Source organism: Stegastes partitus, unplaced genomic scaffold (assembly GCF_000690725.1).
Source record: "Stegastes partitus isolate 25-593 unplaced genomic scaffold, Stegastes_partitus-1.0.2 Scaffold2542, whole genome shotgun sequence".
Classification (NCBI taxonomy): domain Eukaryota; kingdom Metazoa; phylum Chordata; class Actinopteri; family Pomacentridae; genus Stegastes; species Stegastes partitus.
Window position 1 is genome coordinate 1 of NW_007580273.1, and position 18,444 is coordinate 18,444.

Sequence of the window (18,444 nt, forward strand, 5' to 3'; positions counted from 1 at the left end):
TATGTTCTTTTTAAATATAAACCTCTTATTCTGTCTTTTGTTGTCTTTCTTCTCCTCCTTGTCAGAGCTGATCCAGAACGGCCGGCTGCTGACGCTGCCCCTGGTGGCCGGAGACCTGCACTCGCTGCTGCCTGACGAAGACCGGAGGCGTCTGTATGTGGCCATGAAAGATAACCTTCTGTCTACCAGCCTGGACGACATAACACAAAACCCACGCAAGGTAAGAACTGGAGGACAAACATTCACATGCCATCTGAGGCTGAGCACAACACTGCAGAGGTGCTGATTGTTGATGCACGAATGGGGATGATGACAAAATAGACACAATAAACACTCAAATGACAGCAGATTCCGATAACAGAGACACGATAATTACTGATGCTTTAAGAGGAAAGTCACACCCGTCTGACGAATACCTCCTGTGATGTCTTATCTCTCTGGAATTCTTCACTCTTATTACAGAACTTCATACTTTTCTGGCTCTTACTTCCTTTAACACAATTCTTTTCTCACTTAACCATAGAAACAGAAACAGTGTTTGAACAGCAGAATGACATTGTGCCATCTCTCACGTCTTTCAGATTTGGCCTCCTTTGCAACAAGCCACTCTGTAAATCTGCAGGCTTGTCCATGTTCTCCAAAAACTCAGTTATTCACAAGAGGGTGACTTATGTTTGGCCTGATAACCGAGTGTTGTTTTGTTTTCCGCAAATTTTTGGATGATTTTCAAAAGCTTAACAAGCAGCTGTAGAACTTAGATCTGTATGTACCCGTAAAAAAAAACAAAAAACAAAAAAAAGTGTTACCCAGACAACCTGAGCGAGGTAAAAAATATATAAATAAATACAAAAACCTTTGTGGTAGTAACTTTCCATAACCAAAGAACAGATAGAAACATAATGGGTTCCAGTCAGGCCACAAATAATTTTCTGCACATTTCTTGCATTCCTACTTCCTTCACTGTCCACGTTCACTGCTGAGCACCACATTTGTTTGAGCAGCAATAGAGAGATATTATACTTCAGACAGGAGCAGCTTGAATTTGGATGAAGCCACGAACAAAAAAAAAGCACCAGTTCACCTGCATTTTACATCTGTGATCACCGGGGAACACAGTGTGAAGCCTGTAAATGCAATATTTTATTCCTTAAGTAAGTCCCAGTTTCTCCTGGTGCATTTTTACTCACTGTAGGCTCATTTTTCACTCCAGCATAAAGTCCTGCACCTCTATGGAAACAGAAAAGCTATTGCTAGAAGTAGAGAAAGGCCCTCTCACATTGTCATTAATCAACAAAAGTTGAATTTTTTTGATTGTTTATTTTACAAAACTTGAAAAATCCTGGAATCATCATGGACATTTTTCCAAGTGCCCACAGGTGTTCATAGTTTTGGGGAGGAAAATGGAGGCTCTGCATACTTTATATGAAGAGTTCATTTGCAAAAACAGAACTCCATCTTCACGAACCTTTAGAAAACCCACGTCTCCATCGTCTACCTGAGACAACATCAATCAAACTTAACTTATCTCTATTTTTGTCATTTCTACTGAGTCCAATCCACTCAACTTCAGTTTGATTGATATTATCTCAAGCAAACAACAAAAAAAAAGCTTTCTGAAAATCTACAAAAACTGAGTTACTATTCATATTTAACTATTTAAATTTTCAGTTGTCTTCTACCTGTTCTGTATAAATACAGTCTGCAGATTACCAGACTTTTTATGTGACTGTTCGTCACACCTGAGTCAATAAATGCTTCCTGGTTGCACCAAGGTGCACAGATTTTTCTTTTTTTTTGGAGAATCTGGTACAACAAATGGTTAATTTTTGGCCAATTTATAAATGAGACAAATAGAATAAAGTCATTTTAATAGCATGCCTTTTAAACTCAACTCAGCTGCTCAAGTTCCCGCCTGACATGCAACAAAACACATCCAGCTTCAGTGTCCCTAATATTTATACCTTCAGGACCCCAAACCACGATTTGCAACAAGAAACAGAGCAACTTTCAGATACATGGTGGAAGTCTGTTTAAAACAACCTGCCTCTTTCTTCTATATAGATCTACGTTTTGTTACAGTCTCCGGTTTCGTGCTGCAGCTTTAACACAATCTCCAGACAGCCAGACAGACACGGTGATGGATTACCAGTCAGTCAGGTTGAGTTCAGGGTCACAGCAAGGACAGCAACAGTGCTGCCTTTTCATAACTCTGCCCCCGTCGGATCAAATCAATACCCTCATCAGTCAGACGTACATGCAGGCTGTGAGCGCGCCAAACAGGTAGACGAGCTGACAAACAGCCAGCGAAACAGACAGACAGACAGACAGACAGCAGTCACGCTGGCCAGCCACCCACTCAGCCGGGCAGTCAGCCAACAAAAGGATAGATAGGCTTCATAACTCAGCTCCGTGCGGGTTGTAAAGTTACATGTTTGTACATACAGTATTTATAGTCTGTTTATACCAGTCCAGCTTGTGTGCACTTTTTTTTTTTTCCCTCCCTGTGGTGTTAAAATCCCTCACAGTGCCATATTCTCTCCATTTCTGTTTATTTCTTCTGCTATTAACATCTATAGCTTCTTATCAGCACACCAACACCTTATTAACTTCATCTCCTCACAACTTTATATTTACTCAATATAACTGAACACTGGCACAGAGCGTCAGACACGTAACCAGTCCCTCCATTCCATCCCAGTTCAGGGCAGAGCGCCTGAACGTGACACTGTTGCCTTCAGTCACATTTTTCTTTGATCAGACCCCAAAAAAAAAAGAAAAAAAGAAAACCTCAACGCATTCCTTCTGTGTGAGTCTGCAGCTGGCAGCCACCACTACACAAAGGGTCACCAAGGGTTTGAGTATATGTCTGTGGCTTTCTGTTTTCATATTTGGTCTTTTTGCATTTTCACTGCTTCTTTTGTCTCCATTTTCTTTCTTGGATTCACAACCAAATTACAGAAAATTAACACTCTTTTTTTTTTTTGATTTATTGACCCACATTCTCCTGAATAAACTGACAACCAGCATGCTTTCCACAGAAGCGTAGACTCCCATCAACCACAGTCTTTACCTGGTGAGACACCACCGTTAGTGGTGGTCCATGTTCCTGTCAGTGTGTGGTATTTGGAGATAAGGGGGGGGGAGCGTGGTCTCTAATCTAATCTCTAATCTCGGCTCCGCACCGGGCTCTGCGGGAACGGCTGCATCGGGGAACGATTACTGGACATCCAGAAATTGTTTCCTGAAACCGCCATCGTTTTGTCATTAATCACCTTCAACGAGCTGGTGTCACATTTTGTAGATTTAAACAAATTCAGATGACAGTTTTGCACAGATCTCTTGTCTTTTATTTCTCTATTAAAGAGCCCTTTTACAGTTGAGTTGTTTGAAGCTTAACTACACTTTGCAGTTTCTGTGGTTTGCAGTGACAAGTGAGGACGTTCTCTTATCGATTCCATCTTTGCCTCGTTGTTCTTCTCTCCGAGGAAATGACCGGCTTGGAGAAATATTCAGATTAGTCATGTAGCTGCCATTTAACACTAAGCCTCACCTCGTTCTGTCGCCCATTATCTGCTCCTCTGGTTTATCCTCCCCTATTGTCTTGACATAAAAGCAGCAGTGGAACAAACCCCATTTTGAAGTTTTAATTATACTTCTGATTACGTTTGCATGCGCACAAACAGTTCCGTTTAATGTGGTTAAGTCACCATATGTGAGATGATTGTATTAGCTCCACCATGCTGTTCTGTTGATCGGTTTTTGAGATATCGATCTACTGGTGAAGTCATCCAGTTTTTCATTTTTGTAGGCGACTGCCTTACCTGAATCCAGCATGAGCTCATGTGTTTGAAACACTCCACCCAGCCGAACCTAAACAGACCCGAAGCAAGACTCTAAAACAAGCTGTGTGTTTTAATCAGCCACAATAAAATCCGCTGTTAAACACGTGGCCTTCGGTAATTCTCTGCCTCCAGTCTGCTTAAAAAAAAAAATGTACAGAAGACACATCTGTTAACTTTTCCAGCCGTTGTTGGACCACCTCCACTTTGCTTGCAACATGTCTCACTTTGCCATTACAGAGGTTGGAAAAATTGTATTTTGGAAGAGTGTCATTGATTTTTTTGGTATTTATAACCAGGATAAATAGAGCCCACAAGAATATTAAAGGGATAATGAAGTGGCCTGTGGGCTGACTGCTGTCAAAAAGAGAACTGAAGCGTGTACGTCAGCTTCTGTTCATCTTTGAGAACTGTTCTTTCAACATAGAATGAAAAGCGTTTATCTTGGGCCTGTCCTGATCAATATAAATCTTGTAGAGAAATCTGCAGCTTGAGTCTTGTTGGAGTCGAGCTGGGTTCTCTTCAGTTGTTCTCCATGAGCAGGATTAAATGACATCATAAATGCTTAGTCTCCAGTACAAACAAAAACTCACTGCTGTGACAAACAGTTTGGCAGAACTGAACATCAAATCAGTAATTGGTGCAATTACACAAATAGTAGTATCTATAATAAAAGCCTCATATTTCGGGTTTATGATTAGAGTAAATGATACTAGAGGTGTGGTCATTCAGACAACAAACACATCCTATGATGGTTTATTTAAGCTTTTCAACCACTAAAGACAGCTGCTCGTTTGAAAGGCACGTTCAAAAAAAATTACACCATCAGAGCGAGAGCTGGAAACGATTCTAGCATTTTCAACTCTCCGGCGGTCCTCAAATTACTCGTCTGTGATGTGTCATTCCAGTGGAAAATTTGACCAAATCAACGCTAGAAATTGTCATGTTTCAACAAAATCACTTTATTCGACACGTCTCAATTCAAGAATTTGGCAAGAAATAAGCATTTGCACAACCCGATCCTGTTCTGCGCTCAACAGAAGAAGCCGTGACTGACTCATCGTCTGGAAATAGTCACATGGCAGAAATTCACTGCCTTTTTGGCTGAACTAGGTTGAACTGCAGGGTGTGTTTACACAGAGCGGATCGGAGAGAAGTTTGAGAACACATTAGAATGAAAGTAGTTAAATTAGAAAGTATGTAGAGCCATCATTGTTTCCAGTATTGGTCACACCTGAGGGAACGTGGAGAAATGTTTCAGTGATGTTTCATCAAAAAAAAAAAAACTTCCCTCTTGGCACAACTATGAAGCCGTTAGTGACTCAGCTGTGACCAATCGTCACTTGACAAAACAAATCTCGGTTTTGTGGCTAAACTGCGCTGAGATGTTGTGGATGCTGTGTTTACACAGAGCAAATAGGGGACCAGAATGGAAACAGATTACAAGTAGTTAAATATCTACAGAATGCAGAGTTACCTTTTTTCCAGTATTGGTAACACGTGTGGGCACTTGGAAAAATGTTTTACATGTTGATTCCAGGTTTTTACATTTTTGTAAAATAGATAATTAAAGACATTCTACTTTCATTTCATTTATCCTTTTCCCTATTCTTATTATTGGCATACTTAGTTTGCTATGCTTCACAAAAGACATTTTCAAGTTCTCTCTACTCCTGACCAATGGTTGTTCTGTTCCCAGAGAGGTGCAGGGGTTTATTTTGCAGTAATAATAATAATACATTTTATTTAGAGGCGCCTTTCTTGGCACTCAAGGACACCGTACATACATCAGACCAATCGATTAGAAGAAACAACATTAAAATAAGTAAACTTAAACAGACAGAACAATAGGCTTTAGGTGGAGAAGGCAGTCCTAAACAGATGAGTTTAGAGTTGTGATTTGAATTGGGGGAGTGAATCGATGTTTGACAGTGAATGGGCCAACAGTGAGTAAAACGGTGACACAATCAAAAGACAGATGGAGGATTATGGGCAGCGACAATAGCTGTGCACATGTACTGTTTTCATTCACTCTGTGGGTTCAGTCAGATTGTAGAATAATTAGTCATGTAGCCACTAAAACTGCTGCTCTGATAGTTTGGCCCATTATCAGCTCTCCGCGGTGCTGCCAGTTGGTTTTCATTCCCTCTGTTTAGACACATAAAAGCCTTCCTCTTGCTCCTCTTGCGTTTTTTTCATCCACATTAGTCACTGCTGAGTCTCGCTGCCTCACTTTCTCGTAAAGCACCTGCCAATCCCGAAAGCCTTCAATCGGAAACGTGGGGCGAGCAATAAAAACACGTTATAAATCTGTTCTTTCTCCCTCTTTGTGTTTTCTGTAGCTGTACTGGCCAGCCAGTCCGGACCGGGTCCAAGAATGTCTCATGGCTGGGAAGGATCCAGAGGTGATTCAGCGCTCATTGCACAGATAAACACACAAACACAACAGATTGCATAAAGGCAGCAGCATGTCACACGCCGACTACAACAGAGCGGCCACAGTCCTTCACAGAAATGGATCGGCCAGTGATGCTGGTTTGCAACGTGAAACAAGAACCGTCTGCAACAATGAACCAAGACAGTCGCATGATAGATTACAATCTCAAGCGGAACTAAAGCTGAATGAATCTGATTCATTTGGAAACCATAAACAAACAAGCCGGACTGATGCTGGCGACGATATGGAGATTCAAGCTCGTGAGATTTATTCAGATAAAAACGTGAAGCACAAACCAGACGGACGGTTGGTGAGCCAGCGAGTCAGGTTCATGCTGAATGTGAAGCCTTGGTCTTTTGCACATTAAAAAAAAATCATGTTTTTCCTTACTAATGGAAGACATGTGGGTCATGTTCTCCATCGTTATTGTAATAACGTGTAGCTTTTCTCCTCCCCTGTTTTTACTCTTACCAGGTGATAGAAATACAACCAGTAATGTAAAACAACCACTCCCTTCATAAAACACAAATGCAAAACATCGTGCGTTCTACATTGTTTTGTGGTTCTTCTTTCTGTCTTTCTCGGTCACAGCTGGAGTGTGCAAACTTCCTGCGAGTTCTGCAGCCTTTTAATCAGACTCACCTGTACGTGTGTGGAACTGGAGCCTTCAACCCGCGCTGTGCGTTCATAGCCACCAGCGTTTTCCATCAGGTAAGACTACAGATGCACAAATACTGTATATGCATCCAAATCTTTACTTTGTGTGGCCATTTTGCTTGCTGGAAAGTCGTCCCTCTGTCACAATAACTTTTTGTTTTTTACATTCATAAGTCTAGACGCACTTGGTTTCGAGTTAGCTAGCAGCTAATTAGCATCTGTTGTCCCTTAAAAACAACAAGAGCAATAAATACACTACATAAAATATTACAAAACTTGACAGTATGTCAGTGTGAGATTATAACTAAAACCAGTAAATAAAAGATAATCATCACACTCACAGGTAGGTGACACATTAAAGGCAAAACCTGAACCCTTGAACTCTATAGTGACACCTATGGGAGCTCATGAGCTGTTGTGTCCTCCATGATCATCACAACATCAAACAAGGGAATAACTTTTGGAGAAATGATGTTCGTCACTCCAGTAGAGTTACAGAAACTTGTAAAATCAATGCCAACTGTATTGAAGCAGCTCTGGCAGCGCATGGCGGTCCAACACCTTACTAACACACCTTACTTTGGTTTTATTCGTTGATTTATTACCTGTTTATACGTCAGTCGTAGCATCAGTGAAGAAAAGCAGCAGTAGAAACTAATACGGTGATTAAATGAACCTTAAAAACAGAAAAAGTGCTGTGAAAATCCAAAGCTGATCCCATATGGCTGTCAGACAGTCTATGTTTGTGTTGCGGATGCACATTTTAATTAAATATTGAAAATGTTTCTATGGTTGATGGGTTTTTATTTCCTTACTGCTCATCCAAATATGACATTAGCTGCATTTTCCACTGGATGTAGTTTCTCTGCATCACGTCCAAACAGCTGCAGCGTCTTAGTTAACTAGCCCAAATGTTTTTCTAACGTGATCATTCAGTATTATATGTGTAGGAAATAAATATATAAATTGACAGAATGACTGCACGGCACGCTATTTCTTTGCGAAGCGAGCAATCCTACCACCCACCGTCCTGCGCGTCCCTGCCCCTATACACGAGCCTCTGAGCAGCTGAAATATCATGTGTGGTGTCTGCCCCTATGCCCATATATCCACCAGGGTTCACCCTGTGCCATCTGTCTGTAATATATACAGTTTTTCTTTTGTCATTGAAGCTGCACTGTGGTGGTCACCAGCTTTTTTTATTTGACATTTTTGTGTCAGCTTCACTGTAAATAGTTCTAGAGGACAAGAGCGTCTCCCGTTTTCCCTCCGATTAATGCATAATTCCTCATCATTTAGACACATGTGGGTTATATTTTTGTCAGAAATAGGTTACTGGTTCTACATTTCCTCAGTTATGAGGGTCTGCATGTGTGTGTTTGTGTATGAGGTCTAAGCCTCTGCCAGTTATGTGGAATCAAAGACTTTGGGGTTTTGCATGAGCGTTGTTATGTGCATTCCTGCATTTGTGGTTTTTGAAGTTGCATGCAGTCGGCCTTAGTGAGGCCCAGTTTAAGCTTCGGATATTAGCATCGGGAGCGTTTCTGGAAATTGAAGACACTTAATGACAGACATTTAAAGAGCTGTTTTAGCTTTCAGGTTAGATTTAAGTTTTGGTTTGGGGCTGAGTGTTTATGGAATGCACAATAGCATAAGTGTTCTCACAACGATGTAAAATATAAAAGTGCATGTGTGCGGTGGGGTTTTTGTGTCAGAGACCAGCTAATCCTATGAAAGGCCATGTGAGATCAGAGCAGAGGTTCAGACATGGTTCTTAGAGGAGCTGGTGGTGCTGACTGCTTTAAGATGGGCTTCACACATTTTCAAATCCCTCCACTTACCCCGATTACCCTCAACTTAGCTGCTTACTGTGTGGCATGTGTGTGTGTGTGTGTGTGTGTGTGTGTGTGTGTGTGTGGCAGCAGAGTTCAGCTGGCTGAAATAGTCCTTTTCTGCTAGTTTGATTGTATTAGTGCATAAATAAACAGAGTCACAGGCTGACAACTTTCTCATCTGTTTGAGTGACCTCTGTTTCCTTTTTCCTAACCCCAGTCCGAGCACCAGACTCTCTCCTACAGCCAGACAGAGTGTGGAAAAGGAAAATGCCCGTATGATCCGTTCCAGAAAACAGCCTCCTCCATCGTCGGTAAGTTGACTGTTTCCAAATAAAATATGACTTAGAAATTAGCGCAGGAGCATTGTTACGACCCGGCTGGCTATGGGAAAGGGAAGTAAGAAATAAAACCAGAACCAGAACAGATTTAGTTGTGATTTTATTGGAGCAGGTTGTTGGGTTCACAAAAGTACACCATAGCGGAGGAACGGCGTGTGGTGGATGCTACTCAAAAGAAAGGAATATGAACAAAAAGAGTATTTCTGACTAGAAGTTGTACCAAACTTACCTATCCTACATCAGCATAATAACGTTTAAAAAGCCTGCTTGGAACAAAAGGTACAAAGGAGAACCTTGTGTCTAACAATTACTACAAGCTACAAGTTGTTCTTACCAAAATGAACTTCCATATCACCCAAAGTAACTTTAATACAGATATGGATCCACTGGGGTCGTCTTATATTTGACAAATGGTTATTCCTGGTCAAAAACTTAATAGACACAAACAGTACTCCATCAAACTGTAGCGAGCCAGGTGGTGTTCTTGCTGTTGCATTTTCAGAAAAGTCCTGCAGTTGCGCAGTAATTCCTGAGCAGGCACAAGTTGAAGCCGCCAGTGGAGCTGCATGTCCAGTAGGGAAACAATCACAGTCTAGTGTGTACAAAATGAGTATCGCACAAAAGTACAAACAGCTCTCACAGCACAAAGTACGTACTGTTTCATGTGGTATCCATACAACTGGGAGATACTACTTTGCCATAAGGTATCTTAAGCTTTGACTGTTGCAGTCTGTAGTGCAACACAAGCTGTCATCTGTCTGGATTGTGCTTCAGAAGGGCCAGAAAAGCATGCTGGCTTGCATACTGCAAAATCCGACCGGATGCGGTGGGACATGTTGGTATTTTTGGCACACGAGTGACAAAATGAATCTTTTGCTGGCATATTATATAGTAAGGAAACATGAATATTGGAAGGCAGCCAAGGAGACACATGGGCGAGCTGCTCACATCACACCCAACAGCTGCCACCCAGTGACGGTTTTGCAGCGCTTTTAACAGGTGCTGCGATGATTGGTGCTGCTTGATTGGAGTTCAGAGGTTGGGCGGTTTGAAGGAAGGGAAAAATTTGCATTCAAAACCCCAAAAAAGATTAAGGCCACATAACCCAAGGCTGTAACAGGCGACTACAACATACCCCCGAGGTGTGGATGAGCATGCACTCCTGAGCAAAAGTCAACCAGTTGGCGGAAAGGAATCTGAACTTGTCTAATCAGTCATGAAATCAGACAAACAACTACCTGTATATGAGTTTGTGTTTGTTTGTTGTTCTTTGCAGAAACACATCGATGATTGCATCTTCACTAAAATGATGCTTATTGTGATTTTTTTTGTTTCCAAACCGCCATCACAGTGTCATAGCTGTATGAGGTTTCTGCAGTTTTTCAAGACTTGGTTACAGAAGTTGCACTAAGTTTGAAACATGATAAATGAAAAGTTTATCAGATGTCTTTAGTTAAACGATTGTGAGAATGTTTTATTCTTGTGTTTTCTGTGCAGACGGAGAACTGTACGCCGGCATCACCTCGGACTTCATGAGCCGGGACTCGGCATTCTTCCGTAGTCTCGGCAGCCGTCACGTCATCCGCACAGAGCAGTACGACTCCACCTGGCTGCAGGGTGAGTGCAACAAAAAAACAGAGAACAAACTGAAAATACAAAAAAAAAAAACACCTGCTAGTCTCTCTTTGAGTGGAACAGCTCTAAATTTCGCCTACGAACAATAAAGTGTTTGTGATCTGAGAGCTCTCATGAGATGTTGCAACCAGAATCTATCAAATTATTTAATATTGTTATCACTTGTAGCCGCAACATTTCTATACTCAACAAAAATATAAACATTTTAAACATCTTCCTAACATAGGATAATAGGTATTTGTTGCTCCAACCTGCGACATCTCTCGTCATAAAACATTCTGTTATGTTTTTTTGGATGGAACCCCAACAGTCATGTACTCTGACTTTACAGCAGCAGGACAGGCTGGAAGATGCAGCCACAATGTTCAAATATACTGTGTTTTTTCAAACCTGCTCCCTCTCTGTTACAAAACTTTTAGTTGTCATCTAAAGGAAGGTTTGTACCCTGTGCTTCCCTTTACTACAAACACCACTTAAATCCCAACAGGGCTGTCTGCTGGGTTATGAGTTTTGTTGTGTCTCTCGTCCAATATGGGACTCAAACCCTCGCTTGTAAGGCCTGAAAGTCTGTATTTACGTGGCAGGGAGAGACTAGCAAAAAGATGTTTTTTGTTTGCATTAAGGGTTAAATATGTTCAAAAATGGTTTGTCATGAGCAGGTGACAACTGTTTCTGCAGTCAAACACCCCAGATGGGACTCGAACCCACAATCCCTGGCTTAGGAGGCCAGTGCCTTATCCATTAGGCCACTGGGGCTTGTTCTTGTTGGTTTAGTTAACCTATTAGTTCAGCACAAAGCAACTAATGTGGGCTGTATAAACATTGGCTCCAAACAACACAGGTTGGTGCAACAAAGCCAAGAAAAACGTATTAGCAGAGGATGGTTTCGATCCATCGACCTCTGGGTTATGGGCCCAGCACGCTTCCGCTGCGCCACTCTGCTGTGGAAAACTATGACAGCACATCTGTCATTAGGACAAACCAAAAAATTCATCCTGTCAGTTGATTTTGTTGTCATGGCCTTGAACGCAGCCAGCCATGACAGCTTACATGTTGTTTATGATCTCTAAGGTGTCTTAGTCCAGAGACACAAAAATGCAATTTAAATGCTGCAAACAGATGCTGTTTGTTTGCATTAAGGGTTAAATACATTCAAAAGTAGCTTGTTATGAGCAGATGACAGCTGTACCTGCTATCAAACACCCCAGATGGGACTTGAACCCACAATCCCTGGCTTAGGAGGCCAGTGCCTTATCCATTAGGCCACTGGGGCTCTGGTGATGAGAGTCTAGAGACACAATGACAACAACATACAGAGAACTGGGAGGAGCAAACTCGTCTTCTCATTTTGGTTTTTGAAAACGCTTCACCTCTGACTAACAAGTTAGCATGTCCACCATTTGGGTTAGTGTCACATATCTTCATCGCAGTTAAATATGTTGTTGATGCTGCTTGTCAAATGTTGTCTCACTGTTTCTGAAGCGCTGGGGGAAGTTGGGGGATGCTTTTTTGGACAGGGTCATGTTGTTGTGCAGATTGTCTGTTGCACCAGGCTGTCGTAAAAGAGTTTCTTAGACGACAATGGCTTTGGACATTCAAGTGTCTGGTGACTGACATACCAGCATCCAGCAGCTCATTCTTGTCTTTCTCTTGTAATCTATTGAATTGTGTCATTAGAATAAAGCTGCATTTTAGGGTGGACTTTTATAGTCACTGGTCAAAGGAGTGTTTGTGTGCTGGTCACACTATCTGATCACTGTTCTTTAAAAGCCACCCATGACCAGAATGTGGATTAACCTAGTGTTTGAAAGTTCGTCTTGAGATGAAGAGCCTAGAAACTGTTTGTGCACAATTGGCTAAATTTGACTGTTTTCTAACCACAAAAATAGAAATAAGAATCTTAACATTGTCTCTACGTGCTGCCTTTATGTTTTTGTTCAGTGTATGTCGTTGGCAACAGGCCATTCGCCGTCTTTCTCTTTACTTCTTGCTTTGTAAACTGAAAATTCTGAAGTAAACTGAACATCTGTCGCTCGACATCAGCATCTGTGAAATAATCTCCTGCGAGCCCGGTTGGTGTTTTATCAGACCGGTCTGTCCACGTCTGCTGCAGATAACAACAAGATGCATGTTGCCTCTCTCTGCTCTTTGTAAACTCAATTGTACCTTCATCGTCCCTCTGCTCTATCTCTATTGCTTGCAAACTTTGACATTTTACGTGCATATCAGCGTAGGTGGACTGCATTGCAGTACATGCACATTAACTTACCCGTCTTTCTGTGTTTGTGTGCCTCCCTCTCTCCAGATGCCCAGTTTGTGCGGGTAGCGCCGCTGTCTGAAACTGATAACCCAGAAGACGATAAGGTCTACGTGTTCTTCACTGAGCGCGCTCAGGAGGCCGAGGGAGCTGCTGGGAAGGTGCTCTACTCCAGAGTGGCACGCGTTTGCAAGGTATGTTGTGTGTTCGTTGGACGCAGATAGAGTGCAGAACCTGCCTGCTTGTAGTTTATGTAACCACCTGTTTGACTGCACACTCCAGTACCTACGTGCCTGTCAGCGTTTCTGCCTGTTGAGGTGTGTTCAAGTAAGCAGCTGTGTGTCATTGAAGGTTCTGGCCGGCTTGTATAGATACGCAGTTTGAAGTCTGTGTATGGGGGACTGTTTATGTTTGTCACTATCACTGCGTCTCCAATGTGATACACTGCGAATGTTTGTACTATGTGGATATGTGCGGACGTGTGTGGCCATGTTAGTGCGTTTACAGTCATGTTTTTTGCCTCCTTACATGTGTACATTTTGTAAAACATTTTGAAAATCCAACGAGTGAACACATTTTAGAACTACGATGAATCTGACTGACAGCAAATGCATCTGCAACTATCTGGATAATCGAACAACTGTTTTGTTGCAAGCATGCAAGATGTCTTACAAAAATACAAATTGCAAACATGGTTTGCTGCTTTTACCAGGATTACATTTTAGTAAAATGAACAACTTTTGAACAGCTTTTTGACCCAGGAGATGTAACTTTGGCCTGTGGCAAATGATGATGTTCATATTCATGTTTTTCTGATTTTTATTGACTAAACCAGTGAAAACCAACTATAGTTGCAACCCTGCAAAATTTTATAAAAAGCTTTGCATATCTCAGTTGTGAGATAGGCTGAGCGATTTGGGGAAAATACCAAATTTGATGTGATTTGATTCGCAAGTCAAGCTTCAGTTCAGTATTCACTGCGTAATAGATTTTAAATGGGGCTTTGCCATATGAGACACCACGAAAAATGAATTCGTAGAACCACTGACATGACAGTTTAAACACTTAATCAGACACACTGCAAAATGTCCAAGGTGTGGCTCTTAAATAATGTGGCTGGGTTTATGTCAATGGAGCCACAGTGTACCATCCTGAAACACATAGAATGCACCAATCAGTAGTGAAGCATAAACAAACCCTGAAAGTTTGAGTTATTTAATAGCCACAGCTTGTATATTCTGAATTGCAGCCTTTTTGTGTGGTTCGCTAATTGCATTATGTAAATTAAAAGTTTCTATTGGAAATTCATTAAGTAGCATAATGATAAAATTTATAGTTGAGAATCCCTATAATATGCTTTATATGTGACACTTTAATGCTTTATTCTATATATTCATCCCTATTGGCTTTAAAATAATCTCTAGTCTTCCTGAGGTCCACATATAAAGATGTAATTTATTGCTCTTTCTTTTTGGCATAGAACGACATCGGAGGCCAGAGGAGTTTAGTCAATAAGTGGAGCACTTTCCAGAAGGCTCGTATGGTTTGCTCAGTTCCAGGACCAGACGGACTACAGACGCACTTCGACCAGCTGCGTGAGTACACGCACACGCACACACACACACACACACACACACACACACACAGACACCCACCCACACACCAGCGTCAAATGGCAAACACATTACATGCTCAGTAAAAAGCTAATCACACCAGGCCGGCGGTCACATCAGCAGCTGGAGTTCTGCCTCTGGATGCTTCATAAAGAAGAAGAATGGAGTTCAGAAACTCAGGCGGTGTGTGTTTCTGTGTTTATGAGTGACGGAGGAAAGTTTGCAGACTGAGAAAACTTAAAAGTGCTTTAACCGCCTCTTTGCTGTAATGTCTGCATAGCTCTACTGTTACCACGGTGACCAACAGCCCTGTCGGTCACCTTGGGTTCGTCTTCATGCTTCAGCCTTGGTTACCACGGCAACTGGCCTCAACATTCACTTGCACTGGGTTTATTCATTATCGAGGATTCGCACTAGTGTCCTCCGGTCGGCTCCGAGTGTGTGTGTGCGTGTGTGTGTGTTTGTGTGTTCAGGAACAGGTCGATGCTGTTGTGAGTCTTTGATGTGTATTTTGGGTGAATTAGGATGTTTGTGAGTCTGAACTCGTATCTGTGGATCTACGACTCTCACATTTTTCTGCATTTAGCTGTGAAATATTGCTGCACTCATTGCAATTATTTTTCTAACACACATCGGTGGTGATGAATGTAATAAGGGAACTCACCCACCGTCAGTGTGAATTGCATTTTAAACATCCTGCACACCAACTTGGGTGTCTTCACTTATTGACTGCTGAGAATGATGTGAGTTTGTACTAAATATAATAACTCATTATTGACCAGCGTATGATTACAACCCATGCTTTGTAACGTGCTTCAATATCAGTGATGTAACAGTTTTCATTGTAGGTTTTGCAACAGAAATCCTCTGTTTTTTAAGCTACTGCAGAGTGAATGAGATGTAAATTTGCTACCATATGCCCACGTAGTTCTGAGCAGAGTCTGTCAAAAGTGAAAAGTTGAATACAGCTGTTCAGATACACACTATGTGCATGCACTGGTTAATATGTAAAACTGACAATTACAGAAACAATACATGAACCTATTGAAATGCAGAATTTTACGTTTCATACTACATTTGGTCACAGATCTGCTGAAAGAATACTAGTATACACGATTCTCTCCAAGCAAACGGAGCTAAAGCGTTTAGATTCTCCCCACAACACATACAGTCTGCTGCTGTGAGCTCAGAGATTCTTATCAAGATGGCTCCAGAGATGGTTGCCTCAGTGCGTTGTTTTGTTTACGTCACTGTTGTTGCGGATTATCCGAAGCAGGATCACTTTTACTAATAGTGATGTTTGTTTTCTTTGGCTGAAACACCAACATTTATGTATTTAAACTTTGCATTATGAGAAGTAGGACAGGCTGGAACGTCCAGATACATGCTGCCCTTTCCCTTCCAACAGGACAGGGACAGGGTTGTCTTCTGTTGTAAAAAGGAGTTTAAATGCCTTTAAGCACAGATAGCAGAGGGTGGTTTTCACACAGCAGTGTTCTGGGTTATGAGTCCAGCAGAGTTTTGTAGTGTCACTCACCAAAAATGGGACTCAAACCCTCACTTGTAAGGCTGGAAAGTCTGTATTTATCTAGCAGGAAGCAAAGAGATATTGTTTGTTTGCTGTTTCTTCGGCCAGCACCATTTGCACATTGTTCCTCTATCTGTCCTGTAGTAACATGAGTAAGCTGCTTGATACCTTGAATTTCCCCAAGAGGATGAATAAAGTACTGATCTACAGGGTAAATATGCTCCAAAACTTTCTGTCATAGGCAGATTGCAACTTCCTGCTGTGACACACCCCAGATGGGACTCGAACCCACAATCCCTGGCTTAGGAGGCCAGTGCCTTATCCATTAGGCCACTGGGGCTTCAGTGACTCATGAATAGAGACACAGTGAAAACAATAAACAGAGATACATGAACAGCAAGTTGCAGATATTCTCAGTGCTTCTGTGGAGGCCAACTGGACTTCACATTTTGGTTCCTGAGAACATTTCAATTCAAATCCATGAGGCTCCTTCAGAACTGACAAACTGGCGTCCTGAGGATGCCCCGTGGGGTACAGGTCAAACATTTTCAAGGGCGGAATCACCCTCAAGGTCCAGTTGTCCTCTACTGAAGCATTGAGCATTAACATGACCTATATACACAGACAAAGGAGTAAACATCGCAACACAAAGCTGTAAAAACATTGGGAATGTGAGACAAACATGCCATAGAGCAAAGATGCTTGGGCTGTGTGGTTTTACTGTTGTTGATGATCAGTGTATTTACACGTCTGAGTACAGTCCATGGGTACCGTGCATGGGTACCGTTTGCGGTCATGGGAAAATTGTGACTTTTTTGTCATCCCAATCGTGGTGGCCATGCTGACATAGAAAATAGAGTATAATTCATGGTTTGAGGAGATGAGCCACAATAGAGAGTCAAAGCCCGGAAATCTCACTCTTTCAACTTTATGTAACTTTGACGGCAAATTGCTGGAGTAGCTTTTGAAGTAACAGAAATTTCTACAAGGGTGTGTCGCACAATTTCGGACACATATCTGAGACAATGTATAGAGAGGTATGAACAACAGGGAGTTAACTTGGTAATGAAAAGCTCTGATGGAACCATGAGATAAAAGCAGTGATCTAATGATACAGCAATGTTAATGCTCAGCAGTCTGAGTGACCTCTGGGTTAAAGACCCATCAACCTACTCACTTTAGACAGAGGTGTGCATTGCTAGAGTTGCTCTTTAACCCACGGAAATGTTCTTAAGAACAAGCAGTGGATGGTTTGGATCCATTGCCCTCTGGGTTATAGACCCATCACTGGTCTGCTGCAGCACTTTGCTGTCACTCAGAGCTGCAGGACTATATAGAGACTATTAATCTTTGATGAAGAGGCTGCTCTTTAACTAACTAAAACTTTTCTTTAGCCAAGCAACTCTTCCTAGCAGAGGATGGTTTCGATCCATCGACCTCTGGGTTATGGGCCCAGCACGCTTCCGCTGCGCCACTCTGCTGACTGGCTGTCACGCTGCACAATGTTAAAGAGACAGGTGAGGAAGTATAGAGCGTTACATGAAAGCAGGGGATTAGTCTGACTCATCGGCTGTAGGTTGTGGGTGAAAGCCTGCCACTGGCCAATCATTTCAGTCGGCCTGTTCCACTACCTGTATGTTACAGTTTTGCTAACCATGGAGAACAACAACAGCATCCTCTGGCATCACCCTACCACACTGAAAATGAAATGAAACTGTAGGTTTTGCATATGATTCTGATCATGCAGTAGGACTGACCTGCTTGTATTTTTTCAGTGGATTATAGATTTTAATCACAGTGCTCGGCTCCCTGCATGCAGATGTTCCACCAAAACCATTCCACTTGTCACTATTTTAACACCCAAGTTGAATCCTTTGTGAGCCCCACCTACAACAACTGTGATTGGTTGAAAGAAATACAAACAATCAGGACGTTTTTTCATCCTTTGGCAGAATGATACTGAGGTGCAGCCACACCGTTATGTTGTGGACTGGCTCAGTAAGACCAGCAGGGATAAACATGGTCATGCAAAGCACTGAAAACACTGGCACCATTAGAAAAAATCAGCATGTATGTAAGAAAAACATGGATGTTCTCGACCAGAGGAGACCAGGACGCTGAAACCAGCCTGTGGAATCTAGAACAATGGGTGTTTATTGCCAGAGATGCTATTTAAATAACTAAAGTGTTCTTTTGGCTGAACAATTGTGCTAGCAGAGGATGGTTTCGATCCATCGACCTCTGGGTTATGGGCCCAGCACGCTTCCGCTGCGCCACTCTGCTATACAGCAGCTACACTGCACAA

At 42.0% G+C, this 18,444-nt stretch overlaps 1 protein-coding gene and 6 non-coding genes across 7 annotated transcripts in view; 1 reads left to right on the forward strand and 6 right to left on the reverse strand.

Moving 5' to 3' along the window:
• Positions 1-65: 65 nt before the first annotated feature.
• The window catches only part of LOC103375311 (semaphorin-3ab-like), a gene marked incomplete at both ends in the record, with an annotated part of 38,607 nt that continues 20,228 nt past the window's right edge, over positions 66-18,444 (forward strand). The window contains 7 exons of the mRNA XM_008305543.1: positions 66-220; positions 6,182-6,244; positions 6,868-6,987; positions 8,986-9,079; positions 10,604-10,723; positions 13,047-13,192; positions 14,479-14,593. Of these exons, the coding sequence (XP_008303765.1) occupies positions 66-220; positions 6,182-6,244; positions 6,868-6,987; positions 8,986-9,079; positions 10,604-10,723; positions 13,047-13,192; positions 14,479-14,593 (813 nt within the window). The remainder of the gene's footprint in view (positions 221-6,181; positions 6,245-6,867; positions 6,988-8,985; positions 9,080-10,603; positions 10,724-13,046; positions 13,193-14,478; positions 14,594-18,444) is intronic.
• Positions 11,425-11,497, reverse strand: trnar-ccu (transfer RNA arginine (anticodon CCU)). The gene has a single exon. It is a non-coding gene; the product is annotated as a tRNA-Arg (tRNA).
• trnam-cau (transfer RNA methionine (anticodon CAU)) lies at positions 11,613-11,684 on the reverse strand. Its single transcript has one exon. It is a non-coding gene; the product is annotated as a tRNA-Met (tRNA).
• Positions 11,942-12,014, reverse strand: trnar-ccu (transfer RNA arginine (anticodon CCU)). Its single transcript has one exon. It is a non-coding gene; the product is annotated as a tRNA-Arg (tRNA).
• trnar-ccu (transfer RNA arginine (anticodon CCU)) lies at positions 16,407-16,479 on the reverse strand. The gene has a single exon. It is a non-coding gene; the product is annotated as a tRNA-Arg (tRNA).
• trnam-cau (transfer RNA methionine (anticodon CAU)) lies at positions 17,549-17,620 on the reverse strand. Its single transcript has one exon. It is a non-coding gene; the product is annotated as a tRNA-Met (tRNA).
• On the reverse strand, positions 18,351-18,422 carry trnam-cau (transfer RNA methionine (anticodon CAU)). The gene has a single exon. It is a non-coding gene; the product is annotated as a tRNA-Met (tRNA).